Source organism: Kogia breviceps, chromosome 16 (genome assembly GCF_026419965.1).
Source record: "Kogia breviceps isolate mKogBre1 chromosome 16, mKogBre1 haplotype 1, whole genome shotgun sequence".
In the NCBI taxonomy this organism is placed as follows: Eukaryota; Metazoa; Chordata; class Mammalia; order Artiodactyla; family Physeteridae; genus Kogia; species Kogia breviceps.
In genome coordinates this window covers 13,649,574-13,673,594 of record NC_081325.1, presented here as the reverse complement: position 1 = coordinate 13,673,594, position 24,021 = coordinate 13,649,574, and the positions used below count along the sequence as shown (strand labels likewise).

The 24,021-nt window shown below is 41.6% G+C and overlaps 2 protein-coding genes across 2 annotated transcripts in view; one reads left to right on the top strand and one right to left on the bottom strand.

Moving 5' to 3' along the window:
- Positions 1–24,021, top strand: part of SPART (spartin) — a 378,687-nt gene that overhangs the window by 68,913 nt on the left and 285,753 nt on the right. The gene's annotated exons all lie outside the window — the stretch shown is intronic.
- Positions 11,831–12,334, bottom strand: SERTM1 (serine rich and transmembrane domain containing 1). The gene has a single exon (XM_059041896.2). The coding sequence runs from the start codon at positions 12,236–12,238 to the stop codon at positions 11,915–11,917; it is 324 nt and encodes a 107-aa protein (XP_058897879.1). The 5' UTR covers positions 12,239–12,334; the 3' UTR covers positions 11,831–11,914.

Genomic DNA, 24,021 nt, shown 5'->3' with positions numbered 1-24,021 from the left:
AAGTGCAAACACTGGAAGAGGCTACTCTGAGCTTTAAGCAGTTAAATGAGTTGGGAAAACCATTTAAACTAAGATTTTTTCTCCTGTTTTCACTCGTTTTATGAGGCATTGTGTAGCTTATAAATATTTTAAAATGAATTTTGTTTGTTACTCTAAATGAATTCTCTATGGAATTACTAACGAGCCTGAGGGAAATTTAATTCTGTGTTTCTTGGATGACGATCATTTGTGGGCTCTTTATGGAGGGAACCTCATGTGCTGGGCCTTGGGCTGTGAGGATAACTTGCAAGCTTAGAGTATCATGTGCCCCAGAGACAGATCAATCAACACAGTGATGTGTGCTGTGTATTTACCAACAGAGGGCGGTGTGAAACCTATAAGAAATACCTGACCTGACCTGGGAGGGTCACAGAAGACCCACAGAGGAACTGACATCTAACTGATAAGCTAAAGGATGTGTATGATCTAGCCAGGCCTTAGGGAAGGGGAGAGGTATTAGTGTTTACAGGCAAAGGAAGCTGCTTGTGCAAAGATGGGAGGGGAGTGGGGGGTTGGGGGGGGTATTGCAGGTCCTTCCTTACCTGTTGGGGTGGGTGGAGCGTGTGCGCAGGACTGACTGCAAAGAGGAGAAGAGAAGACTGGGGGAGCTGTAAGAAATAAAGAACAGAGGGGCATTGCCTGAAGGCTTTACAACCAACCACTGGAGAGATTTTATCTTTATTTTAATGAAAGCCGCTGAAGGATGGTAAATGATGGATCAGATATGAATTTTCTTAACATCACTTTAGCTGCAGATTGGAGAAGAGATTGGAGGAGAATGACTGTGGAAGCTGGAATTAATTAATTTAATTAATTAATTAATTAAGGATTGGAGCTAAGTGGCCTGCAATAGAACAGCGGTACTGAGGAGAAGTGAGTGAATTCAGGAGGTCTTTGGAGATCTGATGGTCAGGTTCTTGAGATTGTTTGAATGTGGGTGAGGCAGTAGGAGGAGCCAAGCATGGAAGATCTCAGAGAGGGAGCAGTTGTGGGGCAGAGGGCAGGAAGATGAGGACATCAGGGTTGGATGTGCTGAGTCTGGGCCCCAAGGTAGTTGGACTGTAGGTTGACTGAGAATCGTAAGTAAGCATGTAAACAGAAGTGACTCCATGGGAGCGGATGTGATTGTGGATGAAAAGAAAAGATAACCAATGACAAATATCTGAGGAACACTAACATTTAAATGAAGAGTCCAGAAAAAAGTTGCAGAGAAAGCGATTGGAAAACAGTGGCCAGAGGAATGCCGGGGAAGTGTGGGGTTGTAAAGCAAGGAGAAGAGAGAGTTTTCAGGAGGGCATGTTCAACAGTGTGTCAGACTCTGCAGGGAGTCCACATGGCAGGGGGGAAGGATAGAGATATGTCCACTGAATTTAATGACAAAAAGGTTGTTGGTGACCTTCAAAGAGCACAGCAATTTTAGTAAAAGGGGTGTGTGTGTGTGTGTGTGTGTGTTTGCAGAAACCAGACTGCAGCAGGTTGATGAGTGAATGGAAGCAGAGGAGGTGGAGACAGATCTTTTGCATAGTCTAGATGACATGAGAAAGAGAGTGGGTGAAGGCTGAGGTCCCCTTGCTGCTTTGGACCATTTCATTGGCTCACTCAAGTGCCCTCCTAAGAACCACTCTTTATAAACTAGATAATTTCCCTCCATAACTGCTCTGCCTGTTCCTAGCAACCTTGGTTTCTGGAGCCATGTTCCCAGGGTCTTGACATCTTTCCTATTTGCTCTCTCCCCACAACTTAAGTTAAGACCAGGGAGGCCCATCCAGAGAATAAGAGAACGTATCATAAGGAGAAGAGCAACGTTTAAAAACGCTACTCTTCATACATGATGACATTCCTTTGCTAAATTATTGTGTCAAATTTGATATGCTGAACATGACATTAATGTAGGAAGAAAGAGTAGTATCAAGATTAGAGTGAACTGTTTCTACACATATTTTAGTTGTATTTTGGAACAAAGGTAGTACCAAGAGTAAGAAAAAGCCATTCCACCACCAAAACAAGGCTGATCATTCTAAGTGGTTTTTGTGAAGTTATATCAGGTAGTGAGTTCTGTCACAAAAGATGGGACCATGCATATGGATGTCATAAATCAGTTTCCTCCTTCAATAAGTTCTCATGGCAGTGTAATTGAAAATTAGATCCTATGGAGAAACCTTTATAGACTGGAGTATAAATGTCTCTAGAACATTGACTTTGTTGGGATCACAGTCAAGACAGTTTGAAGTGCCCCAGGGTGCAGAAGAACAGGCCAGCTGGTGTTGTGGATTCTGAGCACAGGGCAGACAACTCCCTGAATGAGAGACTGCTTGTTCCTGGGAATAATTGAGGAAGCCAATGGAATCGCTGGAGAAGAGGAACCTTTGGGGTTAATGAAGAACAGTATCAGAAGGAAGGGGGAGGGAGAATATAGCTGAATACACTATTCTCACAAGTTGCAGTAAAATCTCTAGAGGGGAAAAAGAATTCAGGCAGAACTGTGGATTTCATTTAGCCTTATAAACAGTGTAGGATAAATTGTCTGCAGGATCACTGAAGCAAAGAGTACAAATAAGCTTGAAAGACTCTGATATTTATATGGAACAGCTGATTGAGAGCTGCCCTAGCACAGACAGCGAGAGGTTTAAAGTCTCAAAGATGCCAGATTTACTGAACCGAATAAGATGCTTTTCCCTGTTCAGCAATTTATTGGGTTCTTTGGCTTATTACTACTTTCCTCATGTCCTCGTGAACATTTTCATGACATATGGCGTATGCTCTGCCTTATCAAACTCCTTCTCAATTAAAAAACTCAGTGATCCAAGCTGTGGTTACATATCTCTCAGCCTGATTTCTTTCCACTGGCTTTTCTAAGCAAAAGAGTATTTTCTAGAGCTTCCAGGATGAAATTGACACGTGGAAAGATTCTTAGCCTCAGATTCAAGTCGTTGCCACTGATTTTTTGGATGGTGCCCATGAAATCACTGTGATCAGTTCTCATGGGTTTCAGGGTTCTCATGCTGCCCTTCTGGGAGTAGAGGGAATTTGTTCCTGCATGGTTGGTCTGTCTTTCACTTCCTCATGCATTCTGCAAACATTACTAAGCCATCGTATGGCTGGAAAAAATAGACTTTAAAGTTTGCAAAGCACTTTCATATGTATTATGACTCCAAGTTTCAGAAAGCTCAGGAAGCATATGGTCATGTCATTCCCCTGCTTATGCGGGCTCCACAGCAAGCCCCCAGCTACAGGATAATGCCCCAACCTCCTGTGGCAGACAAGGCCTGATGGTTTACGTCCTGGCTGGCGGGGACCGTCTCCTACCACACCCTGTAAGAGCCCTACCTAGCCGTTTTGTCATCCTGGGGTCCAGCAGGGAGCTCACCCTCAGATCCTCAGAGATGGAGGTGTATGTAGGAAGGTGGTGAGGAGGATGACCTCTTTGTGCATGGCTGCTTGTCCTTGATCTTAGATTTCAGTTTCCCTCTCTCCACCCTGTAAAAGTGCTGCAAGGGGTATTGAGCTACAGGCTTAGAGATGCCACTCAGACACGAGCACCCCAGGAATTAAGATGCTGCACCAGGAGCGGAGGGCCTAGACACTTTGGAAGCCGGTCCAGTGCTGATCCACCTTCCTGTCTGTGTGTTATATGCTAACGGCATGGGACATTGTATGATTCCTCACACATACTAAGCCCTCTTGACCGCCACGGCTTTGAACTTGCTGTTGCTGCAGGAATGCCGTCTTCAGCGCCCGTATACATGGCGAAGAGCTGGCTCAGGCATCCTGAACTTGGAACAGGCTTCTTCCTCTGTGTGTTTGCTGTACCTTATACTTACTTCCAGTAGAGCTAATTTTACGGCTTTGTAAATTCTAATAGCAGTTTGTTCCCACCTCTAACCATTTAGCTGAGGCTGGGTGGCATGACACAAAAGTGTGCATTCGTGTCTATGAAGTGAAAAAAATCACCAAGACATTTGGAAATGGATAGCAAGAGCAAATGGTTAATATCATTTTTAATTTTGCAACCAATTGTTTTCATATGTTTATCCTTTGTGTGAATAAGCAGAACATATAGACCCAATCAATAGATGGAAGACAGAGGAAGAAGAGGTCAATTTGATGTGTGAGGAATTATTACTTTTTTGTTCCTTTTTTTTCCCCAGGTAAATCTGTGAAACCTCTGTTTTGATTTGTGGTCTTTTTGTTGGCTGACTTTGAGTGATTGAAATAATAGAGATTCAATAATTATTTTTACACTGTAATCCTCAGATGATCATCCTTTGGAATGTAATTTCATTTGGGGGAAAGAGAGCCCAAAAAGATGCTCTTTGCAACTCAAATAGCATCGTCTCAGAAAGGCCTCTCTTTCCACCTGGTCTAAACTTCCAGTTACACTCAATTCTTTCTATTTCCTTTTCCTACTTTATTTTTTCTCCTATGCACTTAAATTATCTGACCTACAATGTATTTTACTTATTTATCATGCTATTGTCTGTTTCCTCCACTAGAATACAAACTTCTCAAAGGGCTTTGGTCTGTTTTGCTTACTGTTGAATCCTAAGAGCAAAGAACAATGCTGGCATATAGTAGGTGAGCAATAAATATTTGCTGAAGGAATGAACACCTCTTCTTTTCATTAGGAATGAGTCTGCCCCAAGGAGGGGCTCTCTGTGTGCCTTGTATGTGTGTTCTCTGCTCCCAGCTGCTGTGGAGCTGAGACATCTTCGTGTCCATGCTCTGGAAGTAGGGCCCTTGCTCAGTGTTCCTGGCTCTAGCTTGGGCACGTGTGTGAGAAAGGAGGCTGTGTGTGGGACCTGTGTCTGTGGTTAGATAAGACAGCAATAGCCTGTGTTCTTCTCTCCATTTTCAGCAGGTACACATTTATACTGGCCTGGGACATATTGCAAAGTTTAATATTTGGTTATATAGTTATTCCTCAGTCACCTTTGTGAGTAAACATCTTCCCAAATATATCTATTAAAAATGACGATTTCTGAATGAAAGGGAGAGAGGAGAAAAGAGCAGTAGTTAAGTTGCGGAACTTAGAGCCTGGTTTTTTGGGTTGGAGTCCTGATGATTCTGCCACTCACTAGCTTTGTGACCTTCTTCAGTTTCCTCATCTGTAAAATGGGAATAATAATAATAGTATCTACTGCAAGGAGTGTTAGGAGTGCATACACAAAGTTCTTAAAAGAGTGATGTGCAGGGCTTCCCTGGTGGCGCAGTGGTTGAGAGTCCGCCTGCCGATGCAGGGGACACGGGTTCGTGCCCCGGTCCGGGAAGATCCCACGTGCCGCGGAGCGGCTGGGCCCGTGAGCCATGGCCGCTGCGCCTGCGCGTCCGGAGCCTGTGCTCCGCAACGGGAGAGGCCACGACGGTGAGAGGCCCGCGTACCGCAAAAAGAGTGACATGCAATAGTGACTGTGTAAGTGTTGGCAATTAATGTTATTTGTCATTATTATTACTCCTGCTTGAATAACGGTCTTGAACTAAATAAGTTTACTTTTATTGCTAGTAGTAAGCATGTTTAGATACTTTTAATACTATTACAACTGATATTATATTAAACAAATGAATCTGGCATTTTATTAACCAGAACTCCCTCCGGACTGGCATTTATGCCTATAGAGCTAAAAATGATGTTTATAATGATAATTCTGGGTCACTGGGAGATCTTGAATTAGCTTCTGAATTATCAAAGTTACTACAGCTTTGGGGTTGAGTGGATTTTGTTATAAAGAAACTGTAAAATACTTTTTTGAAATATAATACTTCAGAAGTAGCAATGTGGAAAAATTCTTCAGTAAGTTTACATTCTTGAATGCCAGGGAGAAGTAGTACAAAGACTCCTCGAAATATAAGGGCATAAAGACAGTCTGGGAACCAGTAATATGGTGTGCAACTAAACAGTACATACTGGGAATCCAGAGGTACTGGCTCATTGGGCAGCATTGGATGATTTGGGCAAATATGCAGAGGCACCATGTTGCCTGACATCTCCAGGCACTGTCTCATCCCACCCTGACTTTCCTAGGGTGATTCCAATTTTGACTGTAACCCCAAATCTCTCCAGCATATTCGTGATGCTTCATAAGTCAGAGGGTGCTCACCAGTAGGCTTCATTCTTGAACTGTCTTTCTGCCATTATTGCTCACATTATGACACATGACTCTGTCCCCAAAGCCCGCAGACCTTGGGAAGGGGATAGGCTGAAATAAGTCAACAGGGCCTCGTGTTTCTTCGCTGAGGCCACGGGAGCTTAGAGAGGGAGTAAGGGAAGCAAGATGATAGCAGAACAGGTAGGGCCAAATGAATGAAAGGTTAAGTTGGAGGTGTGAAAAAAAGAAGACTGGAAGAGGAATTAAATTCATGAAGGTAGAGAGAGTAGATGGTAGGCAAGATAACACAGGGATATTTGAACTGTCAGGAGCCAAAAGTTCTACCCAGTGTTTGCTTGATATTTGCACATACAGTACTACTCACCACATATTAAGCAATGTGGTGTTAGATGGTTTACGTATCATTTCTGCTTAATTTTTACAACCTGTAAGGAAGTTGCTATTCTCTTTACATTATTAAGATCATGGAGGCTCAGAGAGGTTGCCTAAGGTCACAGAGGTAATAATTAGGGCTTAAGGATTTGAACCAGCCTCTGTCTGAATCCACACCCTGTGTTCCATGGCACTTGGAGTGAGTTAAACAGGGCAGGCAGATAACTGAGCATAAACTACCCAAGAATGTGAACTATTCACAAAAGGCTAGAATCATAAAGAATAAGCCATATAATAGATAAAGCATGACTGCTTTTTCAGGATTGGAATTTTAAAAGTAGCAAAATTTTAAACACTTCAACTTTACTGCAGTACACGGGCCTCTCACTGTCGTGGCCTCTCCCGTTGCGGAGCACAGGCTCCGGACGCGCAGCCTCAGCGGCCATGGCTCATGGGCCCAGCCGCTCCGTGGCATGTGGGATCCTCCCGGACCGGGGCATGAACCCGCGTCCCCTGCATCGGCAGGCGGACTCTCAACCACTGCGCCACCAGGGAAGCCCTGCAGTATTAGTTTTAATGGAACATTAGACACACATCATGTTAAAAATACTGGAGTAAGAGTTACATGGGCTGAAAATGATTGAAAGACTAGACCAGGGCCAAATGGGGACAAGTGAGGAGAGGAGAGGAGGGGAATCTGAGAAGGTGGGGAGGTGGGGGGAGAAGGAGAGGAGAGAGAGAAGGAGGGAGGGGAGAGGGAGGGAGGGAGAGAGGTGAGCGTGTGGAGGAGGAAGGGAGTTGTGTGGTAACACTCGTTCTAAGCTAAGACCGTTTCCATGGCTAGAAGATGAACAGATATTTGTAGCAGGGAGAACAACTCTCCACCCACTCCCATACCCCACCCAGGGTGGATCTGAATAGAACTTTGTGTCCATCTCTGGTCTGTTTTCCACAGAGCAGCTAGAGTAATCTTTCTTAAACATAAATTCAGTTATTTAATTTCTCTGCTTAAAACCGTTCAATGGATTCCCCCTGCTCTCCAAATAAAACTCAAATTCCTACTATAACCTGCTGGGCCCTGTATAATCTGCCCCTGCCTACCACTCCAACTTCATGCTGTGCACCTCAGCGCTCTGACTTTCCTGCTCACAAGAGCTGAGATCTTTCCTGCCACAGGGCCTTTGTACATGCTATTCCCTTTGAAAAAATACTCTTCCCAGCGTGTTTCAATGCTTACACGTGATCTCATCAGAAAGGCCCTTCCTGGCCACCATATCTTAAGTGAGTTTCCCTTCTTGTCTATCATTTCACCATTTTATTCTCTTCATAGAGCTAACTGTAATTGTAATTATACATATTGTTTGTTCATTTGTTTCTGTATTTTCTTCACTAGATTATAAGCTTCCTGAGGGCAGGAACTATATCTGCTTGTTATACTTAGTGACAATGGGCTTACTTGTTTATTTAATAAATACCTGATGATAATGATGTCTCCCTACAGTGTTCAGGGTGGCACACCCTCCCTCAGAAAGGATCAGAGCTAAGATAGAGAAAAGCAGTCAGTACTTGGAGTGGTTTGATGAGGGCTCTGAATAGTCAGATGTGAAGTGACTATAGGAATCAGTGAGCTCTGTTGTAATGAAAGGAGCATTACTAGGAATTGTCTCTTACAAAATAGAGATGTTTAGGCATGGTTTTGGAGTTGGAGAATGGATAAGGAGGAGCTAGTGTGCTCTGCTCACTGTTGAGGGCAGGGTTATAGTGAAGTCAGTGGATTGTGTAAACTGTGTTGTCTTTGAACACTGAGAATTGTTGCTTGTTCCCAGGAGGTTTGTATGTGTGTAAGAGTGTATGCTACACACACACACCACACACACACACACACACACACACACACACACACACACACACACACACGTGTGGGATTCTGAGAGCTGCCCACTGGTGACCAGGAAGAAAGAGCACAGTTGCCCTCTCAGGGGGATAGACTGAAGGGAGCTGGCCTGGGAGCTTCAGGACTCTTCTGCTTCAGCCTCCCCCAAGTCACCCACGGGAACTTCCACCTCCCCGCACACCCTGTTCTGAGTAACTTAGGCTCTGGGAAGTGCAGTGCTGAAGCTTGGGTTCTGTGTGTTGTTCCAAGTAGGATGGATCCTAGAGGGCTTCCTAAAGGACAGGGGCACCTGGCATTGGTCTGAAGTGGGAGCCTCTTCAGTGGGGAGAGGCAGACCTCAGGCAGCAAGTCTAGACACTGTGTTTTTTCTTGGAGAACATTTCCTTTTCATTCACTGTTCATTCATGTGCTGTTGTTTTCCTTTGGATTGTGGGGATAGTCTAGTTTGGATACCGTGTAAAACATTTTCTCTCATTTGATAAACCTCATCGGTTACCCCCCAGTCCTCTAACCTAGCTTGTTATAGGCACATGATCTTGTGAAAGAGGTGCTGCGGGGAAGAAGGGCTGACTTTCCTTACATCCCTCTTCCACGGAGCCCTGTGTGATGGCAGCTGCTTTCCACCTAGGAAGGTGGCCTGGAGTTCAGACCCGCACCCCCCAGTGGGCAGGGCTGTGAGCCACGTGAGGGGCGAGGGGACACTTTGCTTGGAGAGACAGCAGTTACTTAGGCAGCGGTCCAGAGGTAAGACCTCCCTGTCCTCCACAAATACGCTTGAGCAATGTATGCGACCCTTTCTCTGCCACAGTGTGTCCTACTGACTGTGAGCATCACCCAAGGTCCTTGTTAAATATACCAGTTCCCTGGCTCCCCTCCTGAGGTCTGGACTGTGGCCCCGGAACCTGAATATTTCCCAAGCATCCAGGTGATTCTTCTGATCAGGGAAGTGTGGGTCTCACTGCCCCAGAGGGAGGGGACCCTTCAGAGGTAGGGAGAGGCTGACATTTGGGCCACTAATTATTGACCCTGCTTCAGAGAGGACGTGAAGGAAAAGCCTCCCTAGGAGAGAAGCTTGCGGACCACCTCACTGAGAACAAACAACAAGAGAAGAGCCAGGCTTTCAGTGGCTTGATTTCTTTATTTATAAACCAGTCTTCCAACCTTTCTGAACTTCTTAACACAAATTCATCTCAAGTTGTACAATCTGTTATCCTGACAAGCTGGGAATGACAAATCCTATTTTACATCTTTGAATGTTGCTTCCAATCACTCTAGTTAACCTTGAGAGCTAGAAACATCATGGCAGGGGGAGGAGGAGGGGGGTGTGTGACTGCAAATTTTTTTTAAAAGTTAGTTTTACTTTTAGAAGCCTCTAGATCTCTTCCAAAAGGAAAGAGCATAAAGTTACCCCTTAGAACAGATCATACTAAGATTGTACTGTTGTGTGGCAAATTTGTTCCTTTATTTTTTAAAATCAGTTCATCCAAGTCCTTTCTTCCTTGGTAACCAAAATAGCACAAGATTAATCAAAGAGCAAAAGTGATAATATAGATGCCTCTGTAATCCTGTGCAGCTTTCACACAACTCTTAATTGGGAGTGTGTGAATATATATATTATATATTTTGAGAATGTGTTGTATACAGACACACACACACACACACACACACACATAACACACACAGAATGCTATAATGGTCTAAAATAGCAGAGTTTTTCTGGTCCAGCATTTATACTACATAATAACATTCTAACACACTGCCATGCTTTAAATGACAGCAAAGGCAAAATTTTCACTAATTATACATTTTAGGGCAGCAACTCTGTGCAGGTCTTATGGTGTTTGAGGACATTTTTTATATATATAAACCTTTCAATGTGGTCTGATTTAAGTGAGGCTTATGGATTAAAAAAAAAAAAAACCTTCTGATCCTCACTTACCAATCCGCATTTCTCTCAGCATTTTAGAATGACAAAGATAGACCCTGTGAAAATGGCGGATTCTTTATCCCATCCCAGTTCTGGATGGAGATGCCACACAACCAAACCAAAGGGTGGGTTGAAGGCCCACCACTTAAGATTAGTAAATGTTTTGGACAAGAAGGATCCAGTTGCCATGGGCAGACGGGCATGTTGATGCAGTGGGCTTCTTAGGCTGAATACATTCAGTGTTTATGCCATGGACCATTTTTAAAAAAATTAAATAAAAATTCTTACTCTTAAGAAGCCACTGTTTGCTTGCTTTGTTAGGTTTTTAGGGGCAGCTTGATTCCCTCTATATTCCATGTCTGTGTTCAGGTGTGTGGCTCATTTCATGGACAAAGCCCGAGTTCAGGTGTGCTTGGCTGACCACAGTATGGCAGCCCCAGGATCACTAAGCTCCCAGCAGCTACCCAACGTGAGTGTTTACAATTTTAAACATAAATCCACATCCTGGAATCCTAATGTAGAGTATTATGTTAACACACAACAACAAGTTATCAGAGACCTGTAACATTCATGGAGTATATAATAACATGGATATTAGCTATTGAGTCTTCTAAGTTTTGCAACCTAATGTGAGTGAACAAACATCTGACATCTTGGAGTCTTACTATAATTCTGCACTAAACTTATAAAGACTGAAACTGAATAAAGGAACATATACAACTGTGAGGAGTTATTACTGTACAAAATACAACTAAATGAGTATTTTCCGTATGTGTGATTCCATTGATGGGAATTATAGATATAAAATAAACATCCTGGTGTCTATTCTGGCGCTTCTCTTAGTAATAGCAACAGCAATTATCACAAAGAATTCCACCATGTAGGGGCATTATGACTATAACATAAGTAGGTAAAAACCCAAGAGGCAGAAATACATGACAAATGGCATTATAACACATATATGTCTTGCTATTAAAAGTTAAAGTCTTCCAGAACTTTTCCACATATGACTTAATTCATCAATAAATGTGATTTAGAAAACATTTAATATATTTTTGCCCCCCGTTTTAGAGATGTTATACATGAAATCTAAATTGACTCTTTTTTTTAAAATTGGTGTTTCCACTTTATCTTTTAAATATGAATAATATCTTCCACATTGCTCAGACTTCACTTAGCCAGTTTCTGCTGACTCCATTGATTTTACGGTTTTGTAAGAGAAGCCAAATGCAGAGCCCTGATCCAGCATCCTCTGCTAGGCTGCCTCAGGTGAGTTCAGCCTCAGGTGTCCAACAGGGTGGCCTGACCCACTGAGAAGAAGCCAGCCCCAGATTCACCAAGCAGTCTGGGTGAAATTCTGCACCTTGCATGCATTTCTGTCAGCATCAACTCCGACATTCACAATGAAAAGCATCATGAACAGGAAAAGAAATCAGGGCTGAAGGAGAAGGAGAACTGGGTCTAATCAGTGGAAAAGAACAAAATGGGCGTTTCTATCCTGAAGCACCTACTTCATGCGACACTTCCCGAGGAAAAACTCCCCGAGGGCCGCAGCATTGAAGGATTCTTACATTTTCTTCAGGAGGAAAGGTTTGAAAAAGTGGACCTTTGCGAGGAAATACTGCAGACTTCCAAGTTGGTGAAAGAACTTCCAGCGTCGCTTGGATACTCCGGGTAGGAGGAACTGGAGGAGATGATATTTTTGAGCCTCTGGAGGGCAATGATTAAAAGTAGAAGCAGGAAGGCTAACAGGCTGAGGAATATGGACACATAGATATAGACATTTGACAGGTGGCCTGAGGACGGGTCCACCGATGTGGACAGGGATGTGGGAAACAGCTCGAGGAAAGTTCCATTCTCCATACTGCCCGAGAATACAGATGAAGAGTCAGGTTCAGACATCTTTATGGAAGGTCAAAGAATGCACAGTATATGAAAAGTCAGTTTCACACAGGGGTCAACAGGGACAGAATCAGCATTCTTTCTGTCATGATAGCATCAGCAAACATTGTGGGTGGTTAAATCAGTACAAAAAAACTCAGTTTCCAAGCAAAGGCAGCAGGGTATCAGGTGTCCATCACTGCAAAAACAAAGAAAAACCCAAAACAACTGAGTGCATTATTCAGAAAAAATTACATTTGAATCTCACTTCCAGTTTTCACTTCAGCAAAGGCTTAATTATAAAATCCAGGGAGGGAAAAGCATGAAATAATTTTCCCAGGAACAAGTTACGTTTCTGTCTTTATATTACAAATGATGATATAAAAATGCACTTTTATTTGATCTCCACAGTACCCTAGGTGCCAGGTTTCTCCAAGGAACTAAAAATGAAATAAAAAGGAAAATATATTTCTGATACGTTCCATCTGCTGAGATTTCAACAGATGCTCCAAGTGCATGCTCTGAGAATAGGACCCCAAAAGTTAGCTCCAAACCTTCCTCCTCCAGAAAATGAATTCCCCGCACTCTCCAGCCCACTAGCATAATTCCAGATCAGTATTTCCTTCTAGTATGCTTTGGAGAATCACTGCACATGTACGTTTTCTTTTCATAATCTGCTAATTTGTTTATAAAAATATATCTTCTTGAGCTTGGGGGCCATTTCTACATATTTCTTTTCTTTTAGGTCTACCTCTGTACTTTGTTCTGCATATTTTAGTCATTCAGTAAAAAACCTTTAGATTAACTTAGAAGAAAAGGTTGGATTTTCTCTGAATGGTAGAAAGTGTACTAGCTTTGCTGTCAAGAGACTTAAGTTTGAGGCCTGAATTCTCCTTTATCTTTCGGAAGTTGGGCAAATTGCCTACATTTTCTGAGCTTCACTATTCTCATCTGCTCTTGGCCATGTTCCCCCTCCTCACGGGGTCCCTGTGAGGATCATGGGAAACAAAGTGGACCGAATCAGGCAGGTAGCCCTGGGGCAGAGCATGATTCTGCAGGCTCCAGGCATGGGGGCGGGTGCCGTGTGTCTCTGACACCCTCGCGTCCATGACTGGGGAAGTCATAGCCAGCTTCTGCCTAGTTTGTGCGGGGGCGAGGGAAGCAGCCTGAGGAAGAATGATCCCTCCCGATGGATGACTGTCTTTCCTCAAATCCAGAAAAGATGCTCCTCCTAGTTCTTTATGGCATTAGATCATCTTGTTGTAAATTTCCAATTTCCTTGCATGGGATGTAGGGAAATGCTAATGCGAAAATATCCACTTTGCCTTGGCTTTCCCTTTCCCTAACCTCTGCCCTGCATTTTACCTTGAAAACTTGCCTTTCCCTTCCGTTCAGCAAATCTAATTAAGTGGCTGATTCCTTGAGGGGCTGACAGTGGCCGCTGTGGCTGAGTGGCACTAATGATCCCTGGGAAGGAGGGGACCCTTCTGAGAGGGCTGCCCTGTGGGCAGTCAAGCAGGCTAATCATCTTAGTGACTCCTCAGAGGAGGCCACGGGCAGTTTTAGTACTTCCTAAAATAATTTGACTCCTACTCCTCATTACACTTTGCCTGGTGATTTTAATTCCACTAGGCTGCTACAGGCTCCTAACAATCCTTAAAAAGAGAGAGAGAGAGAGAGAGAGAGAGAGAGAGAGAGAGAGAGAGGGTGGGGGGGAATCACAATGGGACTGCAAATGTGTTACAGTGATCTGGCAATACCTTGTCTTATACGGCACATAAATGTTTTAGCCACTTATCTTTAGGGAAAACAGCAGCATCTCAGAGACAGCATGATGTATAGGCAAGAAAAGTTGGAAAGAATCTCATGGGCTGAAACCAAAAGAAATCTTCAAGATGTTTTGGTAAGACCTCCTAAGTCTAGCTGAGGAAACTGGGAACAAAGAAGCTGATCGATTTGACAAAAGAAATGTAGCTAATTAGGAGATAAGCCAGGACTTTCAGCTCTGTCCATCCTCACCCTTTATACCATCCGGTCTCAATTTTCCTATCGTTTGGTAGTAATGATTTTACAGCCTCTTTTCCTGGAATGGGCAAGAAGGTAGGGGCTGTGCATTTTATGTTGCTCCTCACACAAACTAGTTTGTAAGGGAGGTAGAGCAGGAATTATTGTTCCCATTTTGCAGATGAAGAAACTGATCAGCAAAGAAATTGTGATTTACTCAGGGTTCACAGCGGGTCAGCGACACAGGACTGACAAAAACCCGTGCCTGAACAGCCTTCTTAGTTTCCTCAAATATGGTAGGAAGAGAAAATGACGAGACTCAGGTAATTAGTTCCCACCTGCCACTCATTTTGAACAAGCTCACAGTTGTCTTGATATTTCAGTTTTCCCGTTTGTCCAATGATACCTTTCCTACCTCTCCATGAGATCCTAAATTAGGATGTGATACCGTGTCCAAAATCATACTTTGAAAATGATAAAAAGGCCATCCAAGTAAAGGGCCGGTAGACAGTTCTTTCTCAATGCCTAGAAAGACTAGAGGAACTTCCAGGTCTCTGCTAGTCCAATACTTCTGACACATGCAGGTGATCAATTCAGCTGGAATTGGCTGATTTTTCTAAAACCACCTTCACTACCTAGAACTGTATAATTTTCTGAAGGTGAGGTTGGAGGCACAGACAACGTCACTGGCAATTCAATGGCAGGGCTCACAACTGGCTGCCAGACCACTTGCTAAAACAAAGGTATCTCTTTACAGTGTAAATATTCCAAGAGCATTTTTCACATCCTGAAGATCACCTTCTTTCAGACAAAAGCCCACTGTGAGCCTCAAATGTCTATGGAATAATTTATAGCAAATGAGGTTAAGATTTGGGGAAAGCATCTGATCTTCCAAGTGACATTGGAAGATGGTAGAAATGAACAGATGAAACCTTGTGTCCTTATTTGACATTTCACAATTAAGTATCTTCTCTAAACATCCTCCCCCCAATACTTTAGATTTAATATTACTTCCAGAATACTTGTCAATTTAAAATGACAGATATACAAATTTCATTTCACTCTTCTACTCTGAAACAATAGAGCATATGCAGTGTTAGAAATCATTTTAATTTGATGACATTAGTTCTTATTTTCTTATAGATGTTTTAAAAATTGATAAATCTTCTTTCTCTCTGGTGAATGTTTTGACAGTCTGTGTATAATGCTGAGGACGATCCAAATTGTATGTGTTTAGGCACTGGGACAGTGTGAATGAGGCCCAAGGCAGTACTGTGGAAACAAAATCAAACAAGTGTGTTTTAAGATGCTGCTTTTTGGGCTGTTTCTTCCAAACAGATTGGGTTCAAAGGAAAGAAGAAAGCGAGTTCATCTTAAATGCATAGCCTTGACCTATCTAGGGGCAGCGACAGCAGACTCTCATTTCAGGTAGCACCTAAAGCCATGTGGGGATTGTGATGCTTTTTTTCTGAGCCATTCTCAGAAAGTGATTTTTGAGAAAGGAAAATGAGACAGTGAGATCACAGTATTATAAATGAAGATCTGTGGAGATGTTTAAGTTCATGGTCAGCCAGCTTTCCCTTTGTCTCTTGGAATAAAGAACGGTGCTGAGGAGAAGTGAGCAAGGACTGACTATAATCTCACCATGAGCCCAGCGGGGTGGGAAGATGGAGGGACCTCACGGGTAACTCAGACCTTGGCAGGGGGTGGGTCTCTACTTCCATGTCACTCAGCGCCCAGCTACTGTGACTCCTCTGAAAGAATGGAAGCTTTCCTTCCCATGGGGTGATTAGGGCTGTAAAGTTTTGGAGGAACAAAGCATACTCTCTGGTGTGTACCTTGCTGCTTGGTAAAAGGAAGAAGAGCTGACAGGCCCTCAACTCTGAGTTCTCTCATCTAAGCATCTCCAGACCCCTGGCCGCCAGCCTGTGGGCAGAGCCTCTGCCAGGGCCTTGGCTTCTACAATGCAACGTGTATAAAACTCTGCCTACAGTCAACCTCAAATCTGTCACAGCAATCTCTTGAGTTTCTGACCTTTATTTAAATACATTTCTATGTGAATAACAGCTCTTCGAAAGTTTTTTTTGTTGTTGTGGAAAACTGGGACAAGCTGCTTTGTTCCCTTGCAGACATTATTCAGAGTCCCCTAGCTGTTATGATGTCAAATCAACATTTCATCCTTATCAAGCCCTGCTGTGTCATTCTCCAAAAGGTGGTCTCCCAAACCATTAGCAACGATTTGATAAAGTATTAATGTGATACAGTAAAGGCTTTTTCTGGTCTACAAATGTAAAATTTAATAGTATAAGGTAATGAATAGTTTTAGATGATACACTGGGTTTCTTTCTCTGTAAAATACCAAAACTACCATCTCTAGAATCTAGAAGGGAACTTGTCACATCTGAGCACAGCTGCTTTTAGTTCTACTTAGAAAACAGCATGTTTATACAAGACCTTGTTAAATGTTAAATGTTTTATACAAGACCTTGAGCTTTCCTTTACAATTTGCATGATTATCTTTTCCCTTAACACTTTCTCTTTGCCTAGTGGCCTTTTAGGTTGTGCTAGGTGAGAGAACATTGGTACTGACAATACAGACTAGCCACTCACTCTTCTCTAAATGTAAATCTTGACTTGCAGTCAATGGCAGCACTTACCCCTGGGCTTTCAATAATGAAAATAAAGTTTATTATCTTACTACTAAGCTTATTCAGAGCTGATTAAGTCCATCCATATATTTGCCTATTTGAGAACTGCTCCTACTTAATCAATAAAACGCTTTGAGAGAAGAATTTTGTGTGAAAATGAGTAGAATCTCACTGTGATTCCCTGTATCAACGCAATAAAAAACAAAAGCAAGTAAAGAAAAACAAAACTGAGTCTATCTGCTATCTCTAGGGTTCGAGAACCTTCTCATGAAAAGAAGTGTGAAGAGATGAAGATTCTGAATAAGCCCTGAAATTCATGGTCTAGACTGGACAATGGCAGCCAAAAAATTAAAATGAACAGTCATCTTTATCTGGGGTTCCAAAGAATGATCAGAAAATGTAATCAGATTTTATGGAACTTTGGTGAAAATTAAAGAAATGTCAAAGTAACAGCTTGGTATCTGTGATTTATGTTAAAAGTCAATCTCTAGGGTAGGTCATTAGGTGGCTTTGGCTTCAGTCCAATCTCTTATTATCTCTCTTTACCTTGGTGATGACTTTTATCTCTCTAGATTAGCCTCAGGCTCAGCAAAATAATTAAATTATATTATATTCAGAATACTTTTCTGTTAGACTAATTATTTTGTCCTAATTTTTTAAAGTTAGTTATCCATATAAGGTATAATCCACAGACATTCAGAATATACATTTCTTGACATGCAAAACAGTGTAGATTGAGTAAAGCTACAAAAAAAAAAAAAAACACACAAGAAAGTATTTCAGAAGGGAATGTAACTGTTTTGACCATCTTATCTTTGTAGAGCCTAAAAAGCAATTATATTGATAGATAATGACTTCCCTTCCATTTATATTGCAGTGTTTTCCTGGGGAAATCAAACTATTATTCTTAATAAATTTTTGCTGTATCTAAATTTCTTGTGAAGATTTTATGTCCAAATCACTACCTTAGTAAGAATAATTATTTAAAAATGATACTCGCTTAGAAAAAGAGTTTAAGTGGATAATTTTCTGGATTAAAAGGTCAAATATAAAACCAGTTCTAGGCATAGTATTTTTCATGATTCTTTTATGATGTCTAGAAAAAACAAAGGAGGGCTCTGTCCTGCGCTTTGGGGAAACTGGACCCATCTTGGTTAACACACTTAGTCTAAATCAAAATGAGAAAAGTGGCAACTTAAAAGTTGAAGGAAGCATGAATGGGTTAAGAAGTAGCAAAACAATGAAAGTCATTTTTAGGGAGCAGGGGAAAAGGCTATTGGCTAAACACTTGATTTAGAGAAAAAAAGAAACAGCCAAAGAAATAATGACTTGAAGATCATAGGCAAGGTTGAAATGAATCAGTGTGAAGAAAGATGGTTAAGAAGAAAGATCAACCTTTCAAGATGTTACAGCATTTTTAATGAGGACTTTGGGGTTCAGTTCTCTCCCTCCACTCAGCTCGGATCATTTCTAATATTTTAGAAGAGTAGTAAGAAAAAATACTCTTTATTCTTGGAGCAGCTAGAATTGGTTAAATTATAGCATTAGTATACACAAAAGCTTGCTTATTTTTAATTATACTAGACATGTTTTTGAAAATTCTCATTCAACCATGCTCTGGTTGGAGAATGGCGTTGCCTCCTTTTCCATTGTCTTTCATTCTGTCTCCACAGTTAAAATAATTTGTATCAAATATAGTTTGTTTGTTTTTGTGGTACAGGCCTCTCACTGTTGTGGCCTCTCCCGTTGCGGAGCACAGGCTCCAGACGCGCAGGCTCAGCGGCCATGGCTCAAGAGCCTAGCCGCTCCGCGGCATGTGGGATCCTCCCGGACCAGGGCACGAACCCGTGTCACCTGCATCGGCAGGCGGACTCTTAACCACTGCGCCACCAGGGAAGCTGCAAATATAGTTTTTGTCCAATCAGGAAATGCTCTTAACAGTCTCTTTATAGAGTATGATACGTGGAAAGATTTTGTTCTCGTAAACTTAATTGTGTGATTGTCATAAGTCTTTTTTTGAAACCTTTATAGGTAGACCACAAGGTATCCCCAGTCTACTCGCTCACGCTCCAGAGGCCTTTGGGTGCCTCTAAAGCTGCTGTAAGGAAACAGGGAAGAGCTTGGAAATATGGGTTTTCTATAAGCATTTGATGAAGTCCACCCTAAATTTAAGCAGACTTCTCAGAAGTGGGCAGCCATGGGCCACTGTGGCTACACAGTATAAGAAAAAAATAAGAGAGCTTGTACGACTCCCGACAAATGCCACTCCTTCTTTTCTTGTTTCTACTGTTACCTCCCTCTTTAAATACATATTCCTTTGTCTGTGGCTAATTGTCACCACTGATCCCTCTTTCTCTGAATTCCTCACTCCATTTTCCTTCATCTCCCATTGGCATCCAGGTTAATGTGTTCAGTGAAAACCTTTCTGTTTGTCTATGTTTCTGTAAATGTCTATTGTTTTGTGTACGTTCCCTTGTAAATATTCATTTGTCTTGTAAATTTTCAGCATAAGAATGGATCTATAGTAAATGTTTCATTCACTCCATAACTTAAACCCCAAACTTAATTTCCACTTAAAATATCTTGAGAATTGAGGCATATGGAAGAGAGGAACATAAATTATCTAATATATCCACTTTTCTAATTTTTCACTTAAGAATATGCCAAAACTAATAACCATAAAATAAAATATAAAATAACATGTACATGTACAATTTGGAAAAAAAAATGTGATGACATAGGTTGTCTAAAAAGAACTTCAGTATTAGCAAATTAATGAAACAGGCCACTATTTATATTTCTCTATCGACAACTATAGTCATATATTTGTTTAAACTCAGATGTTTTGTAGCCTATTCCTTAGAAATGGATTGGAATATGACAAGTATGTGTAAGGGTTTTAAGTCTTGCATTTCCCAGCGGGGACTCAAGCTCATGGAGTCATCTACATGATGACATTTTTAACCAAGGCATAGTGTTTACTTGAAATAATGAACCATCGTCCCTCATAATACAACTACAAAGAGAACCTTAGTTGATTACATAGTGTATACATTGCCCATCCCTTCTCGATATTAGCCCAGTGCTCAGCACTTCGTACATATGAATTTTGCTAAATAAGTTCTCTCATTCTTCCATGGCTGGCAGTCAATGTATGATGATGCTTTCCATAGTGAAATGGATATTTAAAAAGAATAATGCTTAGTAATCGGCAGCTTAGGCAGGCTAAGTTCTGGTTACATACACTTTTGGCCATATTACATTATTTAGTAGTCAGCTGAATAATCAGAGAAAAAAAAGTAGGATGCAGATTTCAAGATTTATCCTCTAATGTGATGAGAGATCCTTGGACCAATTAAAAGAAAAAACAACATTTTTATAAAGGACATTATTAGGATAACGGGGGAAATCTGGACATAGACTGTACATTGGATAATTGCATTATATCAATGTTAAATTTCCTAAGCATGATATAGGAGCCCGTTCTTGTTATTAGGAAGTACGTGTTCAAAGTATGTAACTATAAAGTGTCACAGTTTCAGCAGCTAACCCTCAAATGGTTCAGCCAAAATAAAAAAAATAAGTACACATATACATACAGAAAGAAAAGATGATAAAGCAAATGTGTTAAAATGTTAACAACTGGTTAGTCTAGTTAAAGGATATATAGGTGTCCATTGTTATTATTCTTGCAACTTTTCAGTAGGATTGGAATTTTTCAACATACGACTTGGGGAAAAATGATTTATCCCCAAGGATATTAAGAAGTATGCTTAGTATAATATGCAGTAAGTCAGCCAAAATGTTAGAAGCTTCTAAAGAAATACACTGATTAAGCTTGATTCTTCAGTGGGCATTGGAGAAGTTCAAATATTTGCTGCTACCATCATGCCCACTAATCCACAGGTACAGGAGGTGAAGTGTCAGAGAATAAGTTAGAGGAAGTTTAATATGCCCAAGGGAACTGGATTCATGGCGGTGGAAGATGCTGCCTGAAGACCAGGAATGGTGACTGGCCAGCCAGCCTTGCTCATGACTTCATTCTGCCACCATCCACTGGTCTGAACCTCATTCTGGGCCTCCAGGATCATGGGATCCAGTTATGTTCATCTTACATCATCAGTCATCTTCAGAGGAAGCCAAGGATATCTTTCTTGCAGTTTAAATACCCAGTCAAAGGGAGGGGCTTTGGAGTCATCTTGAGTCAAGAGAGAGTAGTTTTCTTTCTTTTTAAAAAATTGAGGTATAATTGACATATAACATTGTATTAGTTTGGGGTATACAACATAATGACTTGATATTTGTATACTGCAAAATGATCACAATAAGTCAACATCTGCCACCATCCATAGTTACATTTTTTTCCTTGTGGTGAGGACTTTTAAGATCTACTGTCTTAACAACTTCAAATATACAATGCAGTATTATTAACTATAGTCACCATACTATATGTTATATCCCCATGACTTATTTATTTTATAACTGGAAATTTGTACCTTTTGACCACCTTCACCCATTTCGCACACACCCTACCCCCTCCAATCTGTTCTATCTATGAGCTTGTTTTTTTGTTTTTGGTTTCTTTAGATTCCACGTATAAGTGAGATCGTGTGGTATTTGTCTTTCTTGGTTTGACTTATTTCACTTAGCAAAATGCCCTCAAGGTTCGAGAGACAGTTGTCTTCTAATGAGGACTAATGTGTAGGTGGACTCTGGGGAAGCTCAATGAGATCCCCCAATAGCCAGTGAGCTCCAGCTTCCACACAGGGCCCAAAGGAAACAGCAGCAAATAAACACAGTACAAGTGGGCGACTTGATTTAGGCAGTAAGCGCCAAACAGTCTTCAAACACCAAGTTCAGCAGATTAAAGAACTCACACTCCTTACACCTCTTAAACTAGCAACCACCTCTCTGACTGCCCTGGTTTGGGTGAATCCTCTAGCGTGGCAAGAGGCTAAACCCAACCACATGAACTCTCTTACAGTCCAGGGTCCAGTATCTTTTGAAATAGGAGCCAATAAACAATTTTAAGAAAATCTAGTTGTCTCAAAATGGAGCTGCAAATGAAAAGAAAATATGGAGCACTGATATTAACAGTGCTTTTCATCAGTCATCAGCAATCATACAACTGAGGCTCTAGGTAGGTACCCTAAATTGATGAGTATCAGATGAGTCAGATTTTAGGCAGAGGTTACATGAAACACCAACCCTATAAGGAGACAAAGTGCTCTCTCATGGCTCTGAAATTACTCTTCTACCAGGACTTCCAGGTTCACCAGGGAAGGCAGAAGACAGAAAAGAGGACATTGTGTCCTTCATCAGGAAAGCAAGTTCCCATGTAGGACTTCCCATGGTCCTGCTAATCCTTTCTGTGAACGAAGCAGCAGAGCTTGCCTTAATATTCTCTCATGCATCCTCTCTCTCTCTCTCTCTCTCTCTCTCTCTCTCTCTCTCTCTCTCTCCCTCCCTCCCTCCCTCCCTCTCTCTCAGGAAGCACAATGAACTCAAAAGTCTGGCTAACAAAGAGACTGTCTACTTGTTCCTTGTAACATGGAACAAAATGACATGGCAGGCTATCAAGTGTGGGAGGAAATCAAGTCCCCGGCAGCCTGTTGTCACATGAGATAACAACTCAAGACCAGAATCTGTCAAAGACAATATGGATGCAGTAAACAAGTGTAGGCTCAGATTCTCCCGGAATGTATTTCAACTTAAAAATGCAAGGAGGTCAAATTGGAAAATAATGAGTAATTATTTGTAGAAAACAGACTGCTACACTGATGACCTATATAAAAGAGTTATACATTCTTTTAAAAATATAAATAAATATGGTTTTACTCATGGAAATCATGAGTATCTTATACAAGATTTAACAGACTTTGGCTTTGCCCTTTTTCAGGGTTGAGCTCTTCACCTTACCCTTTAAGGTTGTGTGCCCTGTGCTTTGTATTCAATTGTAGGAATACAATTGAATAAAACACGTGGTCAGAAACACACGTTCACACATTACTCACTGCTCTTACATCTAAGTTCTCTTTTATTTCAGTCATGTGCCCTGGGATGTAGGGGGCACATCATGCCAGAAGAGTGGTGGGAGGTAGAGGGGAGGGGATGGTGGGAGCATCCCCAAATCATTGTGGAATGGGAACAGAACATGACAGGCAGGGCAAGGTGGACCCGGGATGCTTGTGTAGGAGAAGGAATGTCCAGACAAACTAGTTTGGAAAAACAACAAAATAAATGACAGCAGCCAATATGTATTAAATAAAAGCATATACTAGTTGTGTGTGTGTGTGTGTGTGTGCGTGTGCGTGTGGTGCAGGTGTATATTCTTTAATCTTCACAGCTCTTTACTCTAGTTATTATTATCCCCCACCTTTCTTTAACCAAGGAGAAAATTAAGGATCCGAGAATTTAAAAGCTTGCCCAAGGTCACCCAGCCACATAGAAGCAGGACTGGCTTTCAAATCTATATCCCTATGTCTCCAAATTTTATGTTCATTACATTTCTTCTCTCTGGGGAGGTTGGAGGTAAAAGAGGGATAAATTTGAGACCTATAGTCCTTGGTGATGTTCACATGTTTCTGCCGTTCTTCCCTCTGTCCAGGTATGTTGTAGGGCTGCATGTTTCCACCCCCTCTGAAATTAGGGTGGCCACATGACTTGTTTTGACCAATAAAATTTGGGGAAAAGTGACATGTGTCACTTCTGGGTAGAAAATGTAAGACTCTGTGTGAGATTTGCCATATCCCTTCCCTCTGCTGCAATAACTGTGTGAGTTCGAGCCAGCTTCTGTGAGTATTATGTTAAGTGCCCTCTATGCCTACTTTCTGGAGGGTTTTTATCATAAATCGGTGTTGAATTTTGTCGAAAGCTTTTTCTGCGTCTATTGAGATGATCATATGGTTTTTCTCCTTCAACTTGTTAATATGTTTCATCACATTGATTTGCGTATTTTGGAGAATCCTTGCATTCCTGGGATAAACCCCACTTGATCATGGTGTATGATCCTTTTAATGTGCTGTTAGATTCTGTTTGCTAGTATTTTTTTTTTTAATTTTTTTTTTTTTTTTTTTTTTTTGCGGTATGCGGGCCTCTCACTGTTGTGGCCTCTCCCGTTACGGAGCACAGGCTCCGGACGCGCAGGCCCAG

Bases quoted from the DNA above. Each gene is read 5' to 3' on its own strand.
- SERTM1 (XM_059041896.2), bottom strand. From the start codon at position 12,238: ATGTCTGAACCTGACTCTTCATCTGTATTCTCGGGCAGTATGGAGAAT.